The sequence below is a fragment of the Stomoxys calcitrans genome, chromosome 3, assembly GCF_963082655.1.
Source record: "Stomoxys calcitrans chromosome 3, idStoCalc2.1, whole genome shotgun sequence".
NCBI lineage: Eukaryota > Metazoa > Arthropoda > Insecta > Diptera > Muscidae > Stomoxys > Stomoxys calcitrans.
This window is the reverse complement of record NC_081554.1, coordinates 51693601-51712625: the sequence shown is the minus strand read 5'-3', so window position 1 is coordinate 51712625 and position 19025 is coordinate 51693601. Positions and strand designations below refer to the sequence as shown.

General features: G+C 40.2%; 2 protein-coding genes across 2 annotated transcripts; one reads left to right on the top strand and one right to left on the bottom strand.

Moving 5' to 3' along the window:
• The first annotated feature begins 831 nt into the window (after positions 1-831).
• LOC106085796 (uncharacterized) lies at positions 832-1236 on the top strand. Its single transcript, XM_013250209.2, has one exon. It carries the CDS (start codon positions 832-834, stop codon positions 1234-1236), a length of 405 nt encoding a protein of 134 aa, XP_013105663.2.
• A 7963-nt stretch (positions 1237-9199) lies between these two features.
• LOC131996034 (ctenidin-1-like) lies at positions 9200-18616 on the bottom strand. The gene is made up of 2 exons (XM_059365455.1): positions 18394-18616; positions 9200-9387 (listed from the first exon to the last, which is right to left on the bottom strand). The coding sequence occupies exons 1-2, from the start codon at positions 18614-18616 to the stop codon at positions 9200-9202; spliced, it is 411 nt and encodes a 136-aa protein (XP_059221438.1).
• Between the last annotated feature and the right edge of the window lie 409 nt (positions 18617-19025).

The following is a 19025-nucleotide window of genomic DNA, read 5'->3' as shown; positions in this document are numbered from 1 at the left end:
AATATATTGATAGAGCCAAGGCTTCTTCTTCAAGGCTTCTTACAACAATATTCCAAAGTGCTACAATTAAGGTGAGGATATGAAAAGTTTTTCTTTTAGTTCCTTAATGGGATGTTTATGCATTTTTCCCCTTAAACTTGACGAGGTCACCGTGTCATCCATTGGCACACCCCAATATTTCAACCATGGGTTTTCAATGGGGTTTCAAATAGCCGCTAAAAATATTTTCAGCGAATTTCGGCACATTTTTATTTGCATTTGCCGGTTGGTGAACATTTTGGGCGGTCATCATGAGCGTCAAAAAAACCAAAGCCAAAAACCAAAATAAACGAAACTTGTTTACAAATTTTTGTTTACATTTGCTTAATAGCAAAATCAAATATGGCCAAATAAATATGATTCTTTATCGCCGCTCAGTCAGCCGTCGAACCAAGTAAAATAGCATCGCATAATTTGTTGTTCTTTTTTTCAATCTTTCCCGAAAAGACAGCCAGAGATATGAGTTCAAGCCATTAATGAACCATTAAGAATCTAATATTCATAGGGCCCTAATTTGCACACAAGCAGATGCTGAGCATTTGGATTATTTCAAAGATGGGAGATATTTTTTGGTGTTTGCTTGCTAGCTGGATCTTGTTGAGATGCTAATTGTTTTCTCCCTGCTAATGGTGAGAGATGATTTAGTAGGAAATGGTTGTTGTTTGGAGCTGCGTCAAAGAAGAAAACTCCAAATTGTCGGAACTATAAAAGTTGAGGTGATCATGCGATTTGTTATCAGTCTTATTTTGTACACTTGTCACGAAGCGTCAAAGAGTCCTAGCCCAGTCCACCATGAAAGTTTTGGTAGTTCTTGCTGTAATTGTTGCCTGCGCATGCGCTGCTCCTCAACGCGGTCTTGGTGGTGGCGCCGGTGCTAGCGCTGGAGCTGATGCTAGTGCTGCCGTTGTTGGTGGTGGTGGCAAGGGAGGTGTTGGTGGCGGTCTCGGTGGTCGTCCAGGTGGTTTTGGTGGTCCTGGAGCTGGTTTCGGTGGTGTTGGTGGCAACCGTGGCGGTATCGGTGGTGGTGTCGGCGGTGGTTCTGCCTCAGCCTCTGCCACTTCTTCGGCCACAGCTTCCGGTCTTGGTGGCGGAAATGCCAATGCCAATTCAAATGCCAATGCTGTTGCTAGTGGAGCCGGCAAAGCCAGTGCCAATGCTAGTGCTAATGCCAGCGCAGGCTCCGGTGTTCGCGGTTAGACAATCCTTGACAATGATAAAGCTATTCTAAGTGTGTTAAGTTTAAGTTATTATAAAAGAAAAAAAGGAAACAAACAAAAAAAAAAGAAAATAAAAAAATACTAAACCATAAAATTCAATGTGTACTGGAACTTCTTGAAAACTTGCACATATATGTGCCAAATTTCAACATAATCCCATAAAAAAGGGCCCGCAATTTGGAGACAAAGATAGATGCACAGACTGACAGATATGGCTTGCTTAAATCAGGAAGAAAATCCCATCCTATAAACAAATACGGCCTGCAAATTGGAGACAAAGATAGATGCACAGACAGACAGACATGGCTTGCTTAAATTTGGGGAAGAAATTCCCATCCTATTAAAAAGTACGACCTACAAATTGAAGACAAAGATAAATGCATAGACTGACAAACATGGGTTGCTTGAATCACAAAGCGATTCTAGATCGATCGGCCCATCGATCGATAGGCCCATCTCTTTCCCTTTTGAATGTTAATAAAAAACTTTGCTATTTGCTCCATGACAAGGAAATGGAGTTAAACAGGCCATAGAACGGGGGCCATAGAACGGGAGTCGCATGCTCGCGATCTTAACAGGAGAGGTATTTCTCCCCGCCTAGGTCCATGAATCTGAATCAGCGTCTTATATAGGCCAACATTGTCTTAAATATGACATACGACAGGCGAGACCTAGGAGTCGTTACATTTAAACAAGATTGATCAACTCCATTAGCCATGTTTCTTTAAAAGAATCATTTCCGACAAGGTCAAGTACTTGGGAGTGGTGATGAATAGAAATCAGATCTGACAATACCAATCCAGCCTACAAACAAGGATCATACAAGGACCAAGTGCTCTATTTCCGGTTTGGGATAGGGCAGAGCATTGGCATAGGAAAAAAAAACTTCCTCTGTAGCGTTTATATTGTGACACCAGACCAGCAGATATCACCATTTTTAATGCGAGACGGATTTTAATTTACTGGGGGCACCGGTGCAGGAGTCTTCGTTAAGTTCCTTGAAATCATGAAGTCATATAGGCTTCTAAGAAATGAAGTGTCCTGAAGACAATGGGGGCGATATCGATGTGGCAGAAGCTGCGCTATCGAAATGTCGCGATATGAGTGGATAGTCTGGCGGCGCTGAAGGCTCTGGCATCGGAAAGACTAGATTGATTTCTAACTCGCATAACTTTTGACTAAAGAATCGGATTTCTAAACGTAGTACTACAAAATTGTTGTAAATTTTGTTAACAATCAGAATCTGTCTATAAAATAAAAAGTAAAGGCGTGTCAAGTCCGGCCGGACCGAATCTTGGGAATCCACCACCATGGATTCTGGTAAAGGGTATAGATTTTTCTACATACCAAACTTCAGTCAAACCAGCATAAATAAAAGCTTCTAGGAACCAAGCAAGTATAAACGAGAGATCGGTTTACATGGAAACTATCAGGTTATATTGGGTTGCCCAAAAAGTAATTGCGGATTTTTCATATAGTCGGCGTTGACAAATTTGTTCACAGCTTGTGACTCTGTAATTGCATTCTTTCTTCTGCCAGTTATCAACTGTTACTTTTAGCTTGCTTTAGAAAAAAAGTGTAAAAAAAGTATATTTGATTAAAGTTCATTCTAAGTTTTATTAAAAATGCATTAACTTTCTTTTAAAAAATCCGCAATTACTTTTTGGGCAACCCAATACACTGATTTGGACCGTATGTGCCATAGATGTTGGAAGTCGTAACAAAACAGCACATGGACAATTTCAACTAAATTTGACAAAAATTGAGGCTTGTAAGGTCTCGAGAGGTCGGTTTATATGGGTGCTATTATAGACCGATTTGAATAGAACTTGACGGCTAACAGTGGCTCAAGAAATCAAATCGGGAGATGGGCTTATATGGGAACTACATCTGGTTATAGACCGATTTGGAACGTACCTAGCGTAGTTCTTGGAAGTCACAACAGAACATTACATTCAAAATTTCAGCTAAATCGGACAAAAATTGCGGCTTCCAGGGGCTCAAGAAGTCATAACGTGAGATCGGTTAATATGGGAGATATATCAGGTTATAGACCGATTCAGACCGGACTTGGCACAGTTGTTGGTAGTCATAGCGGAAAATTACATGCAAAATTTCACCCAAATTGGACAATAATTGCGGCTTACAGTGGGTCAAGAAGTCAAATCGGGAGATCGGTTTATATGGGAGCTATAGCAGGTTATAGACCGATTTCGACCGTACTTATCACAGTTGTTGGCAGTCATAGCGGAACATCACATGCCCATAAAAGGCATATTTATTGCCCGATTTCACCAAAATTTGAGACTGTGAGTTCTGTTTGGCCTCTCGATATCTATCTTCAGATTTGGATATAGCTGCCATATAGACCGATACGCCGATTTAAGGTCTTGCACCCATAAAAGGCGCATTTATTGTCCGATTTTTCCAAAATTTGGGACAGTGAGTTGTGTTGGGACCTTCGACGTCCTTCTTTAATTTCGCCTAGATCGGTCCAGATTTGGATATAGCTGCCATATAGACCGATCCGCCGATTTAAGGTTTTGGGCCCATAAAAGGCGCATTTATTGTGCGATGTCGCCGAAATTTTGGACAGTGAGTGAAATTAAGCCCCTCGACATACTTTTGCGACATTCCTCTTCAATTTGGCTCAGATCGGTTCCGATTTGCATATAGCTGCCATATAGACCGACCTTTCGATTTAAAGTCTTGGCCCCATAAAAAGTGCATTCATTATCCGATTTCGCTGAAATTTGACACAGTCCGAATCTCATATACCCTACACCATGGATCGCACTTGTCGAGTCCTTTTCCGGTATTTATTTTTAGGTCAGCATAGGATCAAAAAAGAATTGCTTTGCTATTAGACCTATAACACGTTTTGGTCCGATTCGGACCATAATTGAATGGAATGTTGGAGACCTTAGTAGAAGTTATTGTGTAAAATTTCAGCCCATTCAAATAGGAATTGCGTTCTTTGGTTGCCATGGAGTACAATAGGGAGATCAGTTAATATGGGATCAGTTTCAGGCTATGTACCGAATCAGACCATATGTGACACGTATGTTGAAGGTCATGGGAGAAGCCTTTGTAGAAAATTTCAACCGAATCGGATAATAATCGCGCCCTCTAGAGGCTCAAGAAATCAAGCTCCCAGATCGGTATCAGGTTATAGACCGATTTCAACCACACAGTTGTTGGAAATCATAACAAACCACCTCATGCAAAATTTCATCCAAATCGGATAAGAATTACGCTCTCCAGTGGCTCATTAATCAAGATCCGAGATCGATTTATATGGCAGCTATATCAAAACATGGACCCATATGGCCCATTTACAATCCCAACTGACCTACACTGATAAGAAGTATTTGTGCAAAATATCAAGCGAGCGGCTAGCTTTACTCTTTCGATGGTTAGCGTGCTTTCGACAGACAGATAGGCGGACATGGCTAGATCAACTTAAAATGTCATGACGATCAAGAATATATACACTTTGTGGGGTCTTAGACGAATATTTCGAGGAGTTACAAACAGAATGACGAAATTAGTATACCTCCATCCTATGGTGGAGGGTATAAAAACATCAGCTAAAACGGACACTATGCACTAATTTTGCAAAATTTCATGCGACTAACGGTTGAACGAACGGATATGGCAAGATTGATTAAGAATTTTCGCAGGATTGAGATCAAGGGTCGAAGATAAATATTTCGAGGTGTTATAAATCAAATGTAGAAATTCCCAGCAAAAACTCTCATTACCAAATAACCAGAAAGTTAAGCTCATTCAAAAATCAAGAACTGCTTATTTTAAGGCATCATTTCTAATTACTTTTTCATGGCGATGTCCTAGGAGCAAAGTCCTTACGCACAAGCATACCAATAGTTCAAAAATAGGTATTTATGCCTAAGCATACAAGTTGTCAAAAAATAATGACATATTATCTTATTTGAACGTTGCTAAAAAATAACTACTTAGACTCAAACATGTTCGCGCCTTTCAGTAATTTTGTGGCACAGAACGTGCATCAGAAGATTTATAATACAAAATTCCCGAGTTCAAATCTCGGACCAACAAAACGATTTTTAAATTTTTTTGCTTCTTTAAACTTACGCCCACAGCATGCGGAACAATCAACGGATTTGTGGGGAGGTAAAAAAAATTAACAAATATTTTTTATATTAATAACGCCGCAGTATTTCCCTCCTAGTGCTACTAAGGGGAGTCGCTTTGCGGCAAGCCATTTGGACTCTCCAATAAAATAGATATCCCTTATCACTGAGCTTAACTTTGTAACGGACAGCCCTCATGGGTATGCGATAATTTTGCCCGTAGTTTCTTAATGGCATTTTTATACCCTCCACCATAGCATGGGGGTATACTAATTGCGTCATTCTGTTTGTTACTCCTTGAAATATTCGTCTAAGACCCCATAAAGTATATATATTCTTGATCGTCATGACATTTTAAGTCGAACTAGCCATGTCTGTCCGTCCGTCCGTCTTTCTGTCATAAGCCGGTTAACTTTCGAAGGAGTAAACCTAGCCGCTTGAAATTTTGCACAAATACTTCTTATTAGTGTAGGTCGGTTAGGAGTGTAAATAGGCTATATCGGTCCACGTTTTGATATAGCTGCTATATAAACCGATCTGGGATCTTGATTTTTGAGCCGCTAGAAGGAACAATTCTTATCCGATTTGGCTGAAATTTTGCGTGAGGTGTTTTATTTGGACTTCCAACAATTGTGCTAAGAATAGTTCAAATCTGTCCACAACCTGACATATCTGCCATATAAACCGATCTGGGATCTTGACTTCTTGAGTCACTAGAGCGCGCAATTCTTATCCGATTTGGCTGAAATTTTGCGTGAGGTGTTTCATCATGACTTTCAACAATTGTGCTAAGAATAGTTGAAATCGGTCCATTACCTGATATAGCTGGAATATAAACCGATCTGGGATCTTGACTTCTTGAGCCTCTACAGGGTGCAATTTCTATCCGATTTGGCTGAGGTGTTTTGTTATGACTACCAACAACTGTGCTGAGAATAGTAGAAATCGGTCCATAACCTGATATAGCTGCCATATAAACCGATCTGGGGTCTTGACTTCTTGAGCCTCTATAGAAAGCAATTCCTTTCCGATTTGGTTGAAATATTGCATGACGTGTTTTGTTATGACTTCCAACAACTGCATTAAGAATGGTCCAAATTAATCCATAACCTGATATAGCTGCCATATAAACCGATCTGGGGTCTTGACTTCTTGAGCCACTAGAGGACGCAATTATTATCCGATTTGGGTGAATTTTTGTATGGGGTGTTTTGTTTTGACTTCCAACCACTGCATTAAGAATGGTTCAAATCGGTTCATAACCTGATATAGCTGCCATATAAACCGATCTGGGGTCTTGAGTTCTCGAGCCACTAGAGAACGTAATTATTATTCGATTTAGATGAAATTTTGTGTAGCGGCTTCGGTTTCTCGGCTCGGTTTATAGCCTAATGCAGCTCCCCTATAAACAGATCTCCCCCTATTTTACTTCTTCAGCTCCTAAAGTGCGCAATTCTTACTATTGGGTAGCCCAAAAAGTAATTGCGGATTTAAAAAAAAAATTAAATGCATTTTTAATAAAACTTAGAATGAACTTTAATCAAATATATAATTGCAATTTTGTTCGATAACCTTTTGCCATCTTCCTGGCAAATTTAGTATTCCACGCTCATAGAACTTCTGGCCTTTATCTGCAAAAAACTGAACCAAGTGCGATTTTATAGCCTCATCATTGCCGAAAGTTTTACCATTTAAGGAGTTCTGCAAAGATCCAAATAAATGGTAGTCTGATGGTGCAAGGTCAGGGCTATGTGGTGGATGCATCAAAAGTTCCCAGCCAAGCTCACTCAGTTTTTGGCGAGTGACCAAAGATGTGTGCGGTCTAGCGTTGTCCTGGTGGAATATGACACCTTTACGATTGAACAATTCTGGTCGCTTCTCCTTGATGGCTGTATTCAATTTGTTCAATTGTTCACAGTAAACATCCGAATTAATTCGATTAATGCTTTGATTTGGTCATCATCAACTTCATTTGGCCGACCTGAAAGTGGCTCATCTTTAGGTGAAAAATCTCCAGAACGGAATTTGCGAAACCAAGTTTGACATTGTCTTCCTTTTAAGGCTTTATCACCATACACATCTCGTAACTTTTTTGCAACCTGCTCCGCGTTTTTTCCTTTACGGAATTAAAAAATAAAATATGACGAAAATGCTCCTTTGTGGGCTCCATATTAAAATTGACGCCAAACAAACAAATGTAAACAAAATTTCGCGCACTTTTTTTCTAAAGCAAGCTAAAAGTAACAGCTGACAACTGGCAGAAGAAAGAATGCAATTACAGAGTCACAAGCCGTTGAAAAAATTTGTCAACGCCGACTATATGAAAAATTCGCAATTACTTTTTGGGCAACCATTTAATAAACAATGACTTTTACTATGGTGTCCAATATTCAGTTGAATTATGGTCCGAAATGAACCATAACTTGATATTGTTCCAATAACATAGCAATTCTTTTCTTTTATCCTTTGTTTGCCTAAAAAGAGATACTGTGGCAAGAGCTCGACAAATGCAATACGGAGGGTATATAAGATTCGGCCCGGCCGAACTTGGCACGCTTTTACTTGTTTTCAATACCAAGGTTATAATAATGATTTTTTTTTTTCTATTTTTACAAATAAGTGCTTATTTTTTAGCTTCATCGAATGTTGTATGTAATGACATTTGTACTGACGGTAACACAGATGATAATCCTGTGGATAACTCGTTATATTTTAGCAGCTAGTAAATCTAAAGATAATGAGTTATCTATTATTTTACATGCCAACAATAATGGCATGTACTTGTAAAGTCAAGTTTTTGCTGGGTTTTGGGTGAAAATTCTCTTTATAAGGTGCACCAACCTAATTTTGAGCCTAACACGAATCCGAAATACTTTCTTCGGCAAAGGCCACTGGAACTTTGCCACAGCAGGGAATCGGATCCACCTCCTAGATAATTTGCTCCGCTAGACACTTGGAATTGGAATATCATATTCGTACTCTGCCCCAATTGCCTTTTATTTGTTTGCCATATAGCTGGCCTCGATCGGTCTACATTTGTTTTGGGGGAGTCTGATGATAGAGTCACACTCTACTCTGAATTACAGTTCATTTGAATATCGCATAACCACAATCAGCACACAATTCCTCTCCCCTCTGCTCGGTTTTAAAATTTTTATAAAATTTATTGTCATTGAAGATATCGAAGCTCAAGTTGGTTAAAAAAATGGTACTCCTTTTTTTCTTAACATTATTTTATTTATGATGTATAATAATTTCTCATGGTTTTTTATATCTTTTCCTCATATTGTTATGATCATTCTCATAGTAAATGGAACTTGTTTTATTTTTTATTAAATATATTGTATTTGTATATGCTTAAGTCTCAGGTCAAATACTAATAACTAGTAAAAAAGTGGCAGAAAAAAATTTCATAATTAGAGGCAACCAGATTTTTCCCCTACTACCTACCATTCACAATAAAAACGATTATAGAATTAATAAATAATAAAATTACTTTTTTCACTTAAATGTTTTTTTTTCAGAGTTCTCTACTCTTGGCTGTCACTAAAATGCTAATTATTCTCCGATTTGAGATGGGGGTAAGTGAGTTCATACGATGTTCTATTGCTTGTTGACCTGTTCTTTTGACCAGTTGTTGTTTGTCTAAGTATAAAAGTTTCGTAAAGATTTGAGTCAATATCAGTTTTAATACGTCCTATCTCGATTAAACATCTAATCAATTCATCATGAGATTATTTGGTGGTTCTGGCACTACTTGTTGTCTGCGTGTGCGCCAATCCCCCACGCGCTGGTGGCGGTGTTGCCAAGGCCAATGCTAATGCGGCTTCAGTTGCCACTGTTAAGGCTGGAGGAGCTGGTGGTCGTGGAGGTGGTGCTGCTACAAGCTTCAGCATCCTCGTCTGCTGTTGCCCAAAGCAAAGGAAATGGAGGTGGAAGGGCCGTTGCCAATTCTAAGGCAAATTCTGTAGCCACTGTTCGGGTTAAGTTTTTTTGTTTGTTACTACTTCTCCAAGCTGTTGTAAATATTGTTTAAGATTTGTTAGTAAGATAATAAGGAAATAAATAGAAAAAAAACTTGAACTAGAACTAGCTGAGGTATTCGCTGGGTTTTTGCGTACGCGAGTTCATTTCGCTTCTTAAAGAGAAATATCTGTATCTCGTAAAAGGTACTACCTACTAATATTACGCAACAAGTAAAAGCGTCCTAAGTTCGGCCCGGCCGAATCTTACATACCCTCCACCATGGATCGTATTTGTCGAGTTTTTTTCCCGGCATCTCTTCTTAGGCAAAAAACGATATAAGAAAAGACTTGCTCTGCTATTAGAGCGATATCAAGATATGGTCCGGCTTGGACCACAATTAAATTACATGTTGGAGAACTGTGTAAAATGTCAGCCAATTCGAATAAGAATTGCGCCCTTTGGGGGCTCAAGAAGTAAAATAGGGAGAACGATTTATATGGGAGCTGTATCGGGCTATAGACCGATTCAGATCATAATAAACACGTATGTTGATGGTCATGAGAGGATCCGTAGTACAAAATTTCAGGCAAATCGGATAATAATTGCGACCTCTAGAGGCTCAAGAAGTCAAGATCCCAAATCGGTTTATATGGCAGCTATTTCAGGTTATGAACCGATTTAAACCTTATTTGACACAGTTGTTGAAAGTAAAAATAAAATACGTCATGCAAAATTTCAGCCAAATCGGATAGGAATTGCGCCCTCTAGAAGCTCAAGAAGTCAAGTCCCCAGATCTGTTTACATGAGAGCTATATCAGGTTATGAACCGATTTGAACCATACTTGGCACAGTTGTTGGATATCATAACAAAACACTTCGTGCAAAAATGCATTCCAATCGGATAAGAATTGCGCACTCTAGAGGCTCAAGAAGTCAAGACCCCAGATCGGTTTATATGGCAGCTATATCAAAACATGAACCGATATGGCCCATTTACAATACCAACCGACCTACACCAATAAGAAGTATTTGTGCAAAATTTCAAGCGGCTAGCTTTACTCCTTCGGAAGTTAGCGTGCTTTCGACAGACAGGCGGACGGACGGACGGACATGGCTAGATCGACATAAAATGTCGCGACGATCAAGAATATATATACTTTATGGGGTCTCAGACGAATATTTCGGGTAGTTGCAAACAGAATGACGAAATTAGTATACCCCACATGGAGGGTATAAAAATTTAAATGAACCAGATGCAATGCGCAGTTCGCCCCCAGACTTCAAGTAAAACTGGTCTTTCCAATTGAGATTAAGACTCTTTTTTTCTTTTTAATTGGCTATGACAGAACATATGTTCCACTAGCCGAACGTAGAATAGCCTTTCAAGCGCCTAGATCTTCTGCGCTCATAAAATATCTGACACCAAGTTTCACCTTCAAAAGACTTCTTTGCTGGAGCTTCTTCATCCATTCCGACAACATGACCAACGCAACCGCTGAATTTTGATGCGTGTAACTATGCTATCGTCGTCATACACCTCGTGGTTCATACGTCGCCTATATTCTCCATTAACACAAACTGGCCCATATATTTTACGAAGAATATTTCTCTCAAATACTCCAAGCACTGCATCATCTGCTTTCACAAGCACTCATGCCTCAGAACCATATAACAACACGGTAGTATCAGTGTCTTGTATAGTATAATCTTCGCCTGTCGACAGGTGGACTTGTTTCTAATCTGTACCTTTTACGCAAAAATCGATCCTCGATCTTCTGCGCTCATTCTAAAATCTCTGACACCAAGTTTCGAGGTGTCTCCCACAACTTGATCTTTTCATCGGACTTTTGTTCTTCCCCGTTTGCGTATACCACCGTGTTTGCCTTCAAAAGATTTCTTTGCTGAAGCTTCTTCATCCATTCTGACAACATGACCTAGCCAACGCAGCCGTTGTATTTTAATGCGTGCAACTATGCTATCGTCGTCATACAGGTCGTGGTTCATACGTCGCCTATATTCTCGATTAACCCAAACTGGTCCATATATTTTACGAAGAATCTTTCTCTCAAATACTCCAAGCACTGCATAATCTGCTTTCACAAGTACTCATGCCTCAGAACCATATAACAACATGGGTAGTATCAGTGTCTTGTATAGTATAATCTTCGTCTGTCGAGAGGTGACCTTGTTTCTAAACTGCTTACCAAGTCCAAAGTAGCACCCGTTTGTCAGTGTTATTCTCAAAACTGGTATCATTCGTTTCGCTTACGGCGGTGCCTAGGTGGATAAAGCTACTGACTATCTCAAAGTTGTGGTTCCCAACTTTCTCCATTTTCTTTATCTGCTCGGTTGTACAAGGCTTTTTGGGAGTTGAAACCATCCATTTCGTCTTATCTCCATTTACTGCCAGACCCATTTTCACTGACTCTCTCATTACGATTCTTTCAAAGGCTGCAGTTACTACTCCCGGTGACCGACCTATGATATCGATGTCGTCGCCATAGGCGAGTAGCATGTCTTCTCTTGTGATTAGTGTGCTATATCTATTCACATCTGCATCTCGTATAATCTTCTCCAGGCAGGATATTAAAGAGATCACACGATAGGCTGTCTCCTTGTCTGAAACCTCGTTTGGTATTAAATGGTTCGGAGAGATTCTTTCCTATTCTTACTGTGGAAAGCGCATCAGCAAGTGTCATCCTGCAGAGTCTTATTAATTTTGCAAGGATACCAAACTCAGACATGGCTTGAAATACCTTCGATCGTGGAGGAGTATCGAAGGGGGCTTTGAAGTCAACAAAGAGATGGTAGGTGTTGATTTGTCCTTCTCGGATCTTTTCCAGGATTTGGCGCAGTGTGAATATCTGGTCCAGGGTGCATTTACCTGGTCTAAAGCCGCATAGTACCCTCGAGAGTATCTTGTATGCGATGGGGAGGTGACTTATTCCTATGTAGTTGGCACATTCCGCCTTGTCTTCTTTCTTGTGTACCGGACATAGTATGCTGAGGTTCCAATCATCAGGTATGCGTTCTTCTAGCCAGATTCCGCAGATAAGCTGATATATATATATTATCAGCGTGTCGCCTCCGGTCTGAAATAGTTCAACGGGTAACCCGTCGGCTACTGGTGTCTTGTTGTTCTTTAGTCGGATCAGTGCTACTTGGACCTCATTCTGACTAGGAGGTTAACATTCAACCCCATCATCATTGATTGGTTCTGCGGAATCCTCCTCGCCGCCAACGTCGGACACTAGCAATTTTGTAAAATGTTCTTTCCATATTCTCAGCATGCTATCTGTGTCAGTTACCAGATTTCCTTCTTTGTCTCTGCAGGAGAATGTTTTTGCTGCACCAAAGCCATCGGTTTGATGTTTAATTCTTTGGAAGCATTTCCGGACTTCATTCTGACTCCTGTACATCTCAATTCGCTCGCAATCACCTCTTTCCATTTCCTTTTCTTTCTGCGGAATAGACATTTCTCCTCTCTTCTTTTCTCCCGATACCTCTCCATCATCTGGCGCGTTGCTACTGATTGCAGGGTTGCTCTATATGCCGCATTCTTGGCTTCAGTAGCATCGCGACACTCTTGGTCGTACCAGGGGTTTCTTGGAGAAGGCTTCCGGTACGGATACGGTACGGATTTCGTAATAGTTTGCCCCTGCGCCAATATATCATCGCAACAAGGAGTGCTTTCATCCAGCAGTTGGGTCTGTCGAGTGGAGTATGCCGTTGCCATCTGTTGTGTTTGCAGCTTTTCAATGTCCAGCTTCCATGCAGCGTCAGATCGTACTTTCCACGCCATGTTCAAGCGGGTGCGAACCTTTGCTGCAACAAGGCAATGATTCGAATCTTTATTCGCTCCACGGATCGATCGTACATCAAACACGTTGGATTAATGCCTTCCATCTATCACTACATGGTCAATTTGGTTTCTCGTGTTTTGATCGGGTTACAGACATGTGGCTTTGTGAATATTTTTATGTTGAAATCTGGTGCTACTAACTACCGTTTTTTTGCCTCGGCGAAATCTATCAGGCTGAACCCATTACTGGACGTTATCTCGTGGAGGCTAAACTTTCCGGTTGTTGGACCAAAAATGTCTTCCTTCCCTATCTTTGCATTAAAATCTCCCAGAACGATTTTAATATCATGGGCGGGGCAGGGTTAATATTCTCTCTCTAGGCGCTCGTAGAAAATATCCTTGGTCTGCTCGTCCTTGTCTTCCGTTGGGGCATGAGCACAAATAAGGCGAATGTAGAAGAATTTGGCTTTTATGCGGATTGTGGCTGGCCTCTCATCCACCTGAGTAAACCTGGAGACAAGGTGATTCAGTCTCCGACTAACCACAAAATCATACCTCGTGTTATAGCAGCTATAGTATAGTTCATCACCGTTTGGTGTTGTAGTAACGCCATTCCCAGTCTATCGCACTTCCTGTAAGGCGGTAACATCTGCCTTGTACTTCTCTAATACATCCGCCAGCGCGTATGCTGCACCTTCTACATAAAGGGTATGGACTTTTCAGGTGGAGATTTGCAAATCATGGTCCTTATTTCGTTTGCGTGGTTTGTCAACGTTGGAGAGGGTGGTCCGTTTTTACTGTTCCTTTGTTTCTTGGTCCGACAATTGGATATCAGATACGTTTTCTTATCCTAAATACCTTTCATTTGAGTCCCATATTGTCGTGATTGGTGTATATATATATTTGGTAGGTTTTGGTGTGGGGCGCCCCGCCTAGGTAACCCATCCGAAGTTTGGATATCAATTTTTTTTTTTATTTTTTTATTTTTAGGTTACTATAAGAGAGCACCCAAAATTTCGCTTAAATCGCACAACCAATCTCCGACATCTGGCGTTTCTGAAAATTAGGGTAAGGGAAAGGGTCCGCTCCCCCTTCAGATTAAAAAAATTTAGTACCCTATTTTCACCACGGGATCATTATGCACCATCAATCTTAAATACCTTTCATTTGAGTCCCATATTGTCGTGATTGGTGTATATATATATTTGGTAGGTTTTGGTGTGGGCCGCCCCCCTTAGGTAACCCATCCGAAATTTGGCTATCAATTTTTTTTTATTTTTTTATTTTTAGGTTACTATAAGAGAGCACCCAAAATTTCGCTTAAATCGCACAACCAATCTCCGAGATCTGGCGTTTCTGAAAATTAAGGTAAGGGGGAAGGTCCGCCCGCCCTTCAGATATCGAAAAATGTAGTACCCTATTTTCACCATGGGATCATTATGCACCATCAGTGAAAATTTCAAGAAAATCGGTTCAGCCGTTTATGGGTCTATAAGCAACACACAAACAACAAACACAAATTGATTTTTATATATAAGATATCCAACATTGGATACCCACATTGTTAAGATTGGTTAGTTAACCTATTTGGGTCGACATTAGGGGTATAGCGCCACTTCCATGCTTTAAGACAAATTTTAATTTCATATTCGAAATTTTCTCCCAAGTACTACCTTTCATTTGAACCCCATATAGCCACGAACCTCTTATATTACCATTTTGGTAGGGGTTCAGCGGGTGGGGCAGCCACCCATAACTGAAAAGGCTTTATAGCTGAGGAACTCACAAATAACGAACAGCCACAGCTACATTTGTTTACTTTCTCTCCAGAATTTGAACCATGATATTAAGTATCACAGGCGGTCATGGCGTATAGCTGAATTTCTGAGATATCATAAACGCAGAACTCGCTTGAATTATACCAACTGAACGAATACCTAAAGCAAAACATTGCAGACCAGAGTAGGCAGCGAGGCCCACAGACGGGAGTGGTGGGATTCCTCGGGCCAGTTATAGACTCAGGAAATCTAGAAGTTGGGCCACTGTAAATGAACTATCTAACACCGATAGAGGCGATAATGGGACATCATTAGTTTTTGGTTGCAATTTGGCGATAACAGATCTGAAGAGATTTGGTACAGCGCTAGAGGCGATAATGGGACATAATTAACTTTTGTTGGCGATTTGTCAGTAACAGATCTGGTACAGCTCTACCACTGAATATTTTAAAGGGTGATTTTTTAGCTATTATCTTTTTGGCAACACTGTATTAAACAGCTCACGCACGTTTTGTGTTTTATTTTTCTGTCAATCATCGTCAGTTTGGTCTATAATTTAACCATAAATCGTCTTACATACGAACAATGCTTGCAAATTTTTGAATTTTATTATCAAAATGCGTGCTCTGTTAAGAAAGTTTATAGCGTGCTTCTTCCATTTTTGGCTCAAAGGGTACGTAAATAAGCAGAATTGTCGATTTTTGGAGTGAAGATCAGCTAGAAGCATTACAAGAGCTACCAATGCATCCAGAAAAGTCACTGTTTGGTGCGGTTTATGGGCTGGTGGCATCATTGGACCGTACTTCTTCAAAGATAATGTGAATCGTAACATAACTTTGAATGGTGAGCGCAACTTTTTTATTGTCCAAAATGCAGGAGCTTGATTTCCATGACATATAGTTTCAATAAGACGCTTCCGCATGCCACTTGGACTTGATGAGAGGCGAGTTTAAATATTTTATTTCACATTGGGGACCGGTCAATTGGCCGCCAAGATCGTGCGATTTAACGCTTTAAGACTATTCATTGCAAGGCTATGTTAAAGCTCAGGTCTATACAATCAAGCCCCCTTCAATTGACGCATTGGGAGACAACATTCAAAGATTTATTCGTGAGATACCGGCCGAAATGTTGGAGAGATTATGCCAAAATTGGACCAAGCGGATGGACCATTAAGGCGATTTTTAATTTGATGTGTTTTTTTTTTTTTTTTTTGATAAACTTTCTTATAGTTTAAAAAAAAATCACCCTATATTTCCATTAAAATCAGCTTTTATTAGCAAATCTTATTTTATATTCATATAAAGTGTAAAATAATATCTTCATCGCCAAACTAGATTTTTCTGGCCAGTTGTGCCTAACTGGTTTGATTAAAGCTAATGAATTTAGCATTGTTAATTTCTAATGCTGCTTTTGTATTCATCAACCCTATAGATACCAGATCATAAATAAGTTAAAGCGTGCTAAGTTCTGCGGGGCCAAATTTTATGTTCCCTCCATCATGGATCGCTCTTTTCAAGATCTTGAAGGACATGGCAGATGTCATAGTGCTAAATCGGATATAAGTTGCATCCTCAAGAGGCTTAAGAAGTAAGATTGGTAGAGAAGCTCATACCATCGTGGTATAATCGAGGCGACGATAGGAAACCTGGAAGGAAGGGAATAGGTTTCCGATCGGATACCTGAGATGAACCTAGAAGTCGAATGCGAGGCAATGCTGCCATCGGCACAGTCTTGGATTGACGGAACCCTAGTATTGCCATCTGGAAGATCATGTTACACGGATGGATCAAAGGTAGAGGAAAGAGTGGGCCTGGGGGTCTACTTTGAGAACCCAGGGACTGAGATCTGTTTTAGACTGCCTGATCCCTGCAGGCGGAGATCCGGGCGATCACGGAATGCATGAAGTAATATGGTGCCAACGCGAAGACATCGACTGTGAACATCTTTACCGACAGTAAAATTGCCGTAAGGCAATAACAACCAGGAGGGTAAGGTCCCGAACGGTCTTGCAGTGTAAGAAGGAGATTAACGCCTTCTCTGAGAATGGCCGCATCGTTTGGGTGCCGGGCCATAACGCAGTAAGGGGAAATGAAAGGGCAGACAATTTGGCGGTGAAGCCCAGAGGACAGCCTTCAATAAACTTGTTTAACCCGTAGCCTTTTGGGTCGACGCAGTCCGAGTTAAGGGAGAGGGCGACGGATGCGCATGCAACATTTTGGAACGGCGAAACGGTCGGTAGGACGGCGAAAATCCTACGGGGGGATCCAGATCGTGAGAAGACGAGGCTATTACTGAAAGGAAATAAGAAGGAGGTCAGTATAGCTCATAACAGCACACATAGGACTACGAGCAAGTGATAGCATGTACAGAGCATGCGGGGAAGATGATGAGATGTTGGAGCATTTCCTTTGTCATTGCCCGGCTTTCGCGTCTAACAGATATCGGCACTTTGGTGAAGACACAATACCAGACAAGAACCAACTTAGGGGAGTAGTATTGAAAACAATTAAGGATTTTGTAAGTAGCACGGAATTCCTAGCTTAAAATTTTATTTTTCGGGGTTGTTTTTATAGTTTTTAGAGCGCACAACCAGCCTATTACTGGCTTAGGTGTATGTCCATAGTGGCATGGAGCGGATTAATATCTGCACCCTCTTTACAACCTAACCTAAGATTGATAGATTGGTTTATATGCGGCATATATCAATTCATTGACCGATTCAAACTAAACATAGGATGACTTTGGTATTCAGCGGATAAAACCTTCGCCCTCTTGAGGCTCATGAAGTATAATCGGGGAAGATGGGATCTTAAATCATTATATTCGGGACAATACTTTATTTATTGAAGGTAATAGGACTCTATTTGGTCAACTCAAAACGTACAACTGGGTGCCAAAGAATTGATCTAAATTATTGGGTTGCCCAAAAAGTAATTGCGGATTTTTCATATAGTCGGCGTTGAAAAATTTTTTCACAGCTTGTGACTCTGTAATTGCAGTTATCAGCTGTTACTTTTAGCTTGCTTTAGAAAAAAAGTGTAAAAAAAGTTCATCCTAAGTTTTATTAAAAATGCATTTACTTTCTTTTAAAAAATCCGCAATTACTTTTTGGGCAACCCAATAGTAAGAAGTATTTAAGCAAAATTTCAAGTTAACGTGCTTCTGCCAGACAGACGGACGGACAGCTGGAGTGACAGACACACGCACATGTTTACATCGACTTAAAATGTCAAGACGATCAAGAATATACATACCTTATGGGGTCTTATATCAATATTTCGAGATGTTACAATCGGAATGATGGAAGTAAGTATACTTCCCACCCTATGGTGGAGAGTATAAAAATAAAAACAACTTTCTTTTGGTTTGATTTATTTTCAAAGTTTGGTTTATTTTTTCGCTGAAGTTTGATCTCCATAAGGTGGCATAGCAAAGATATTTTCCAATTTATCCGTGGTAACCTCCCTTACTACCTTTGCCACCGCCAAGGCCACCACCGATACCACCACCACCACCTACAGCTTGAGCTGTAGCAGAAGCGGAAGCTTGAGCGGTTCCAACACCACCACCGTGACCACCACCACTAGCCACAGCCGAAGATGTGGCTTGGGCATTGGCAACTCCTGCTCCACCGCCAAGTCCACCAAGACTGGCTCCACCAGGACCACCTCCATATTTTCCGGCACTAACGGCCATTATGGCAAGAGAAAGCACAGTCAAAAAACCGAACAATTTCATGTTTATGTGAAAGCAGAAAAGAACTATTAGTTAAAATTCTATAAAAATGCAGTATTTATATATCATCCATATGACCAACATTTTTTTTTTTTGCTCGAATATTTAAATGCAAAAACTAGTGAAACTTGAAATAAAAAAAAAATAAATAAAATTAAATAAAATAATATATATTATTCTGACTAAACCATTTATATTGTTGCTCCTGCTATGGATATTAGAGTGTCCCGAAAAAAAAAAATTCCTTTCGATCCCAATAAGGAAAATACTAAATATAATGGCGCTCGGTTAATGATAACCCGTACCAACACGGCGTCCAAAGTAGGGCGTTCTGCTTTCGAATGAATCCAGTTATATGACTTAGGTTCTA

Excerpts from the sequence above, each read along its gene's own strand:
- LOC131996034 (XM_059365455.1), bottom strand. The coding sequence starts at position 18,616 with ATGGCCGTTAGTGCCGGAAAATATGGAGGTGGTCCTGGTGGAGCCAGT. Across the intron at positions 9,388-18,393 it reads TGGCCTTGGCGGTGGCAAAG|CTTGGAGAAGTAGTAACAAA; the intron begins GTAGTAAGGGAG and ends TATTTACAACAG.
- LOC106085796 (XM_013250209.2), top strand. The coding sequence starts at position 832 with ATGAAAGTTTTGGTAGTTCTTGCTGTAATTGTTGCCTGCGCATGCGCT.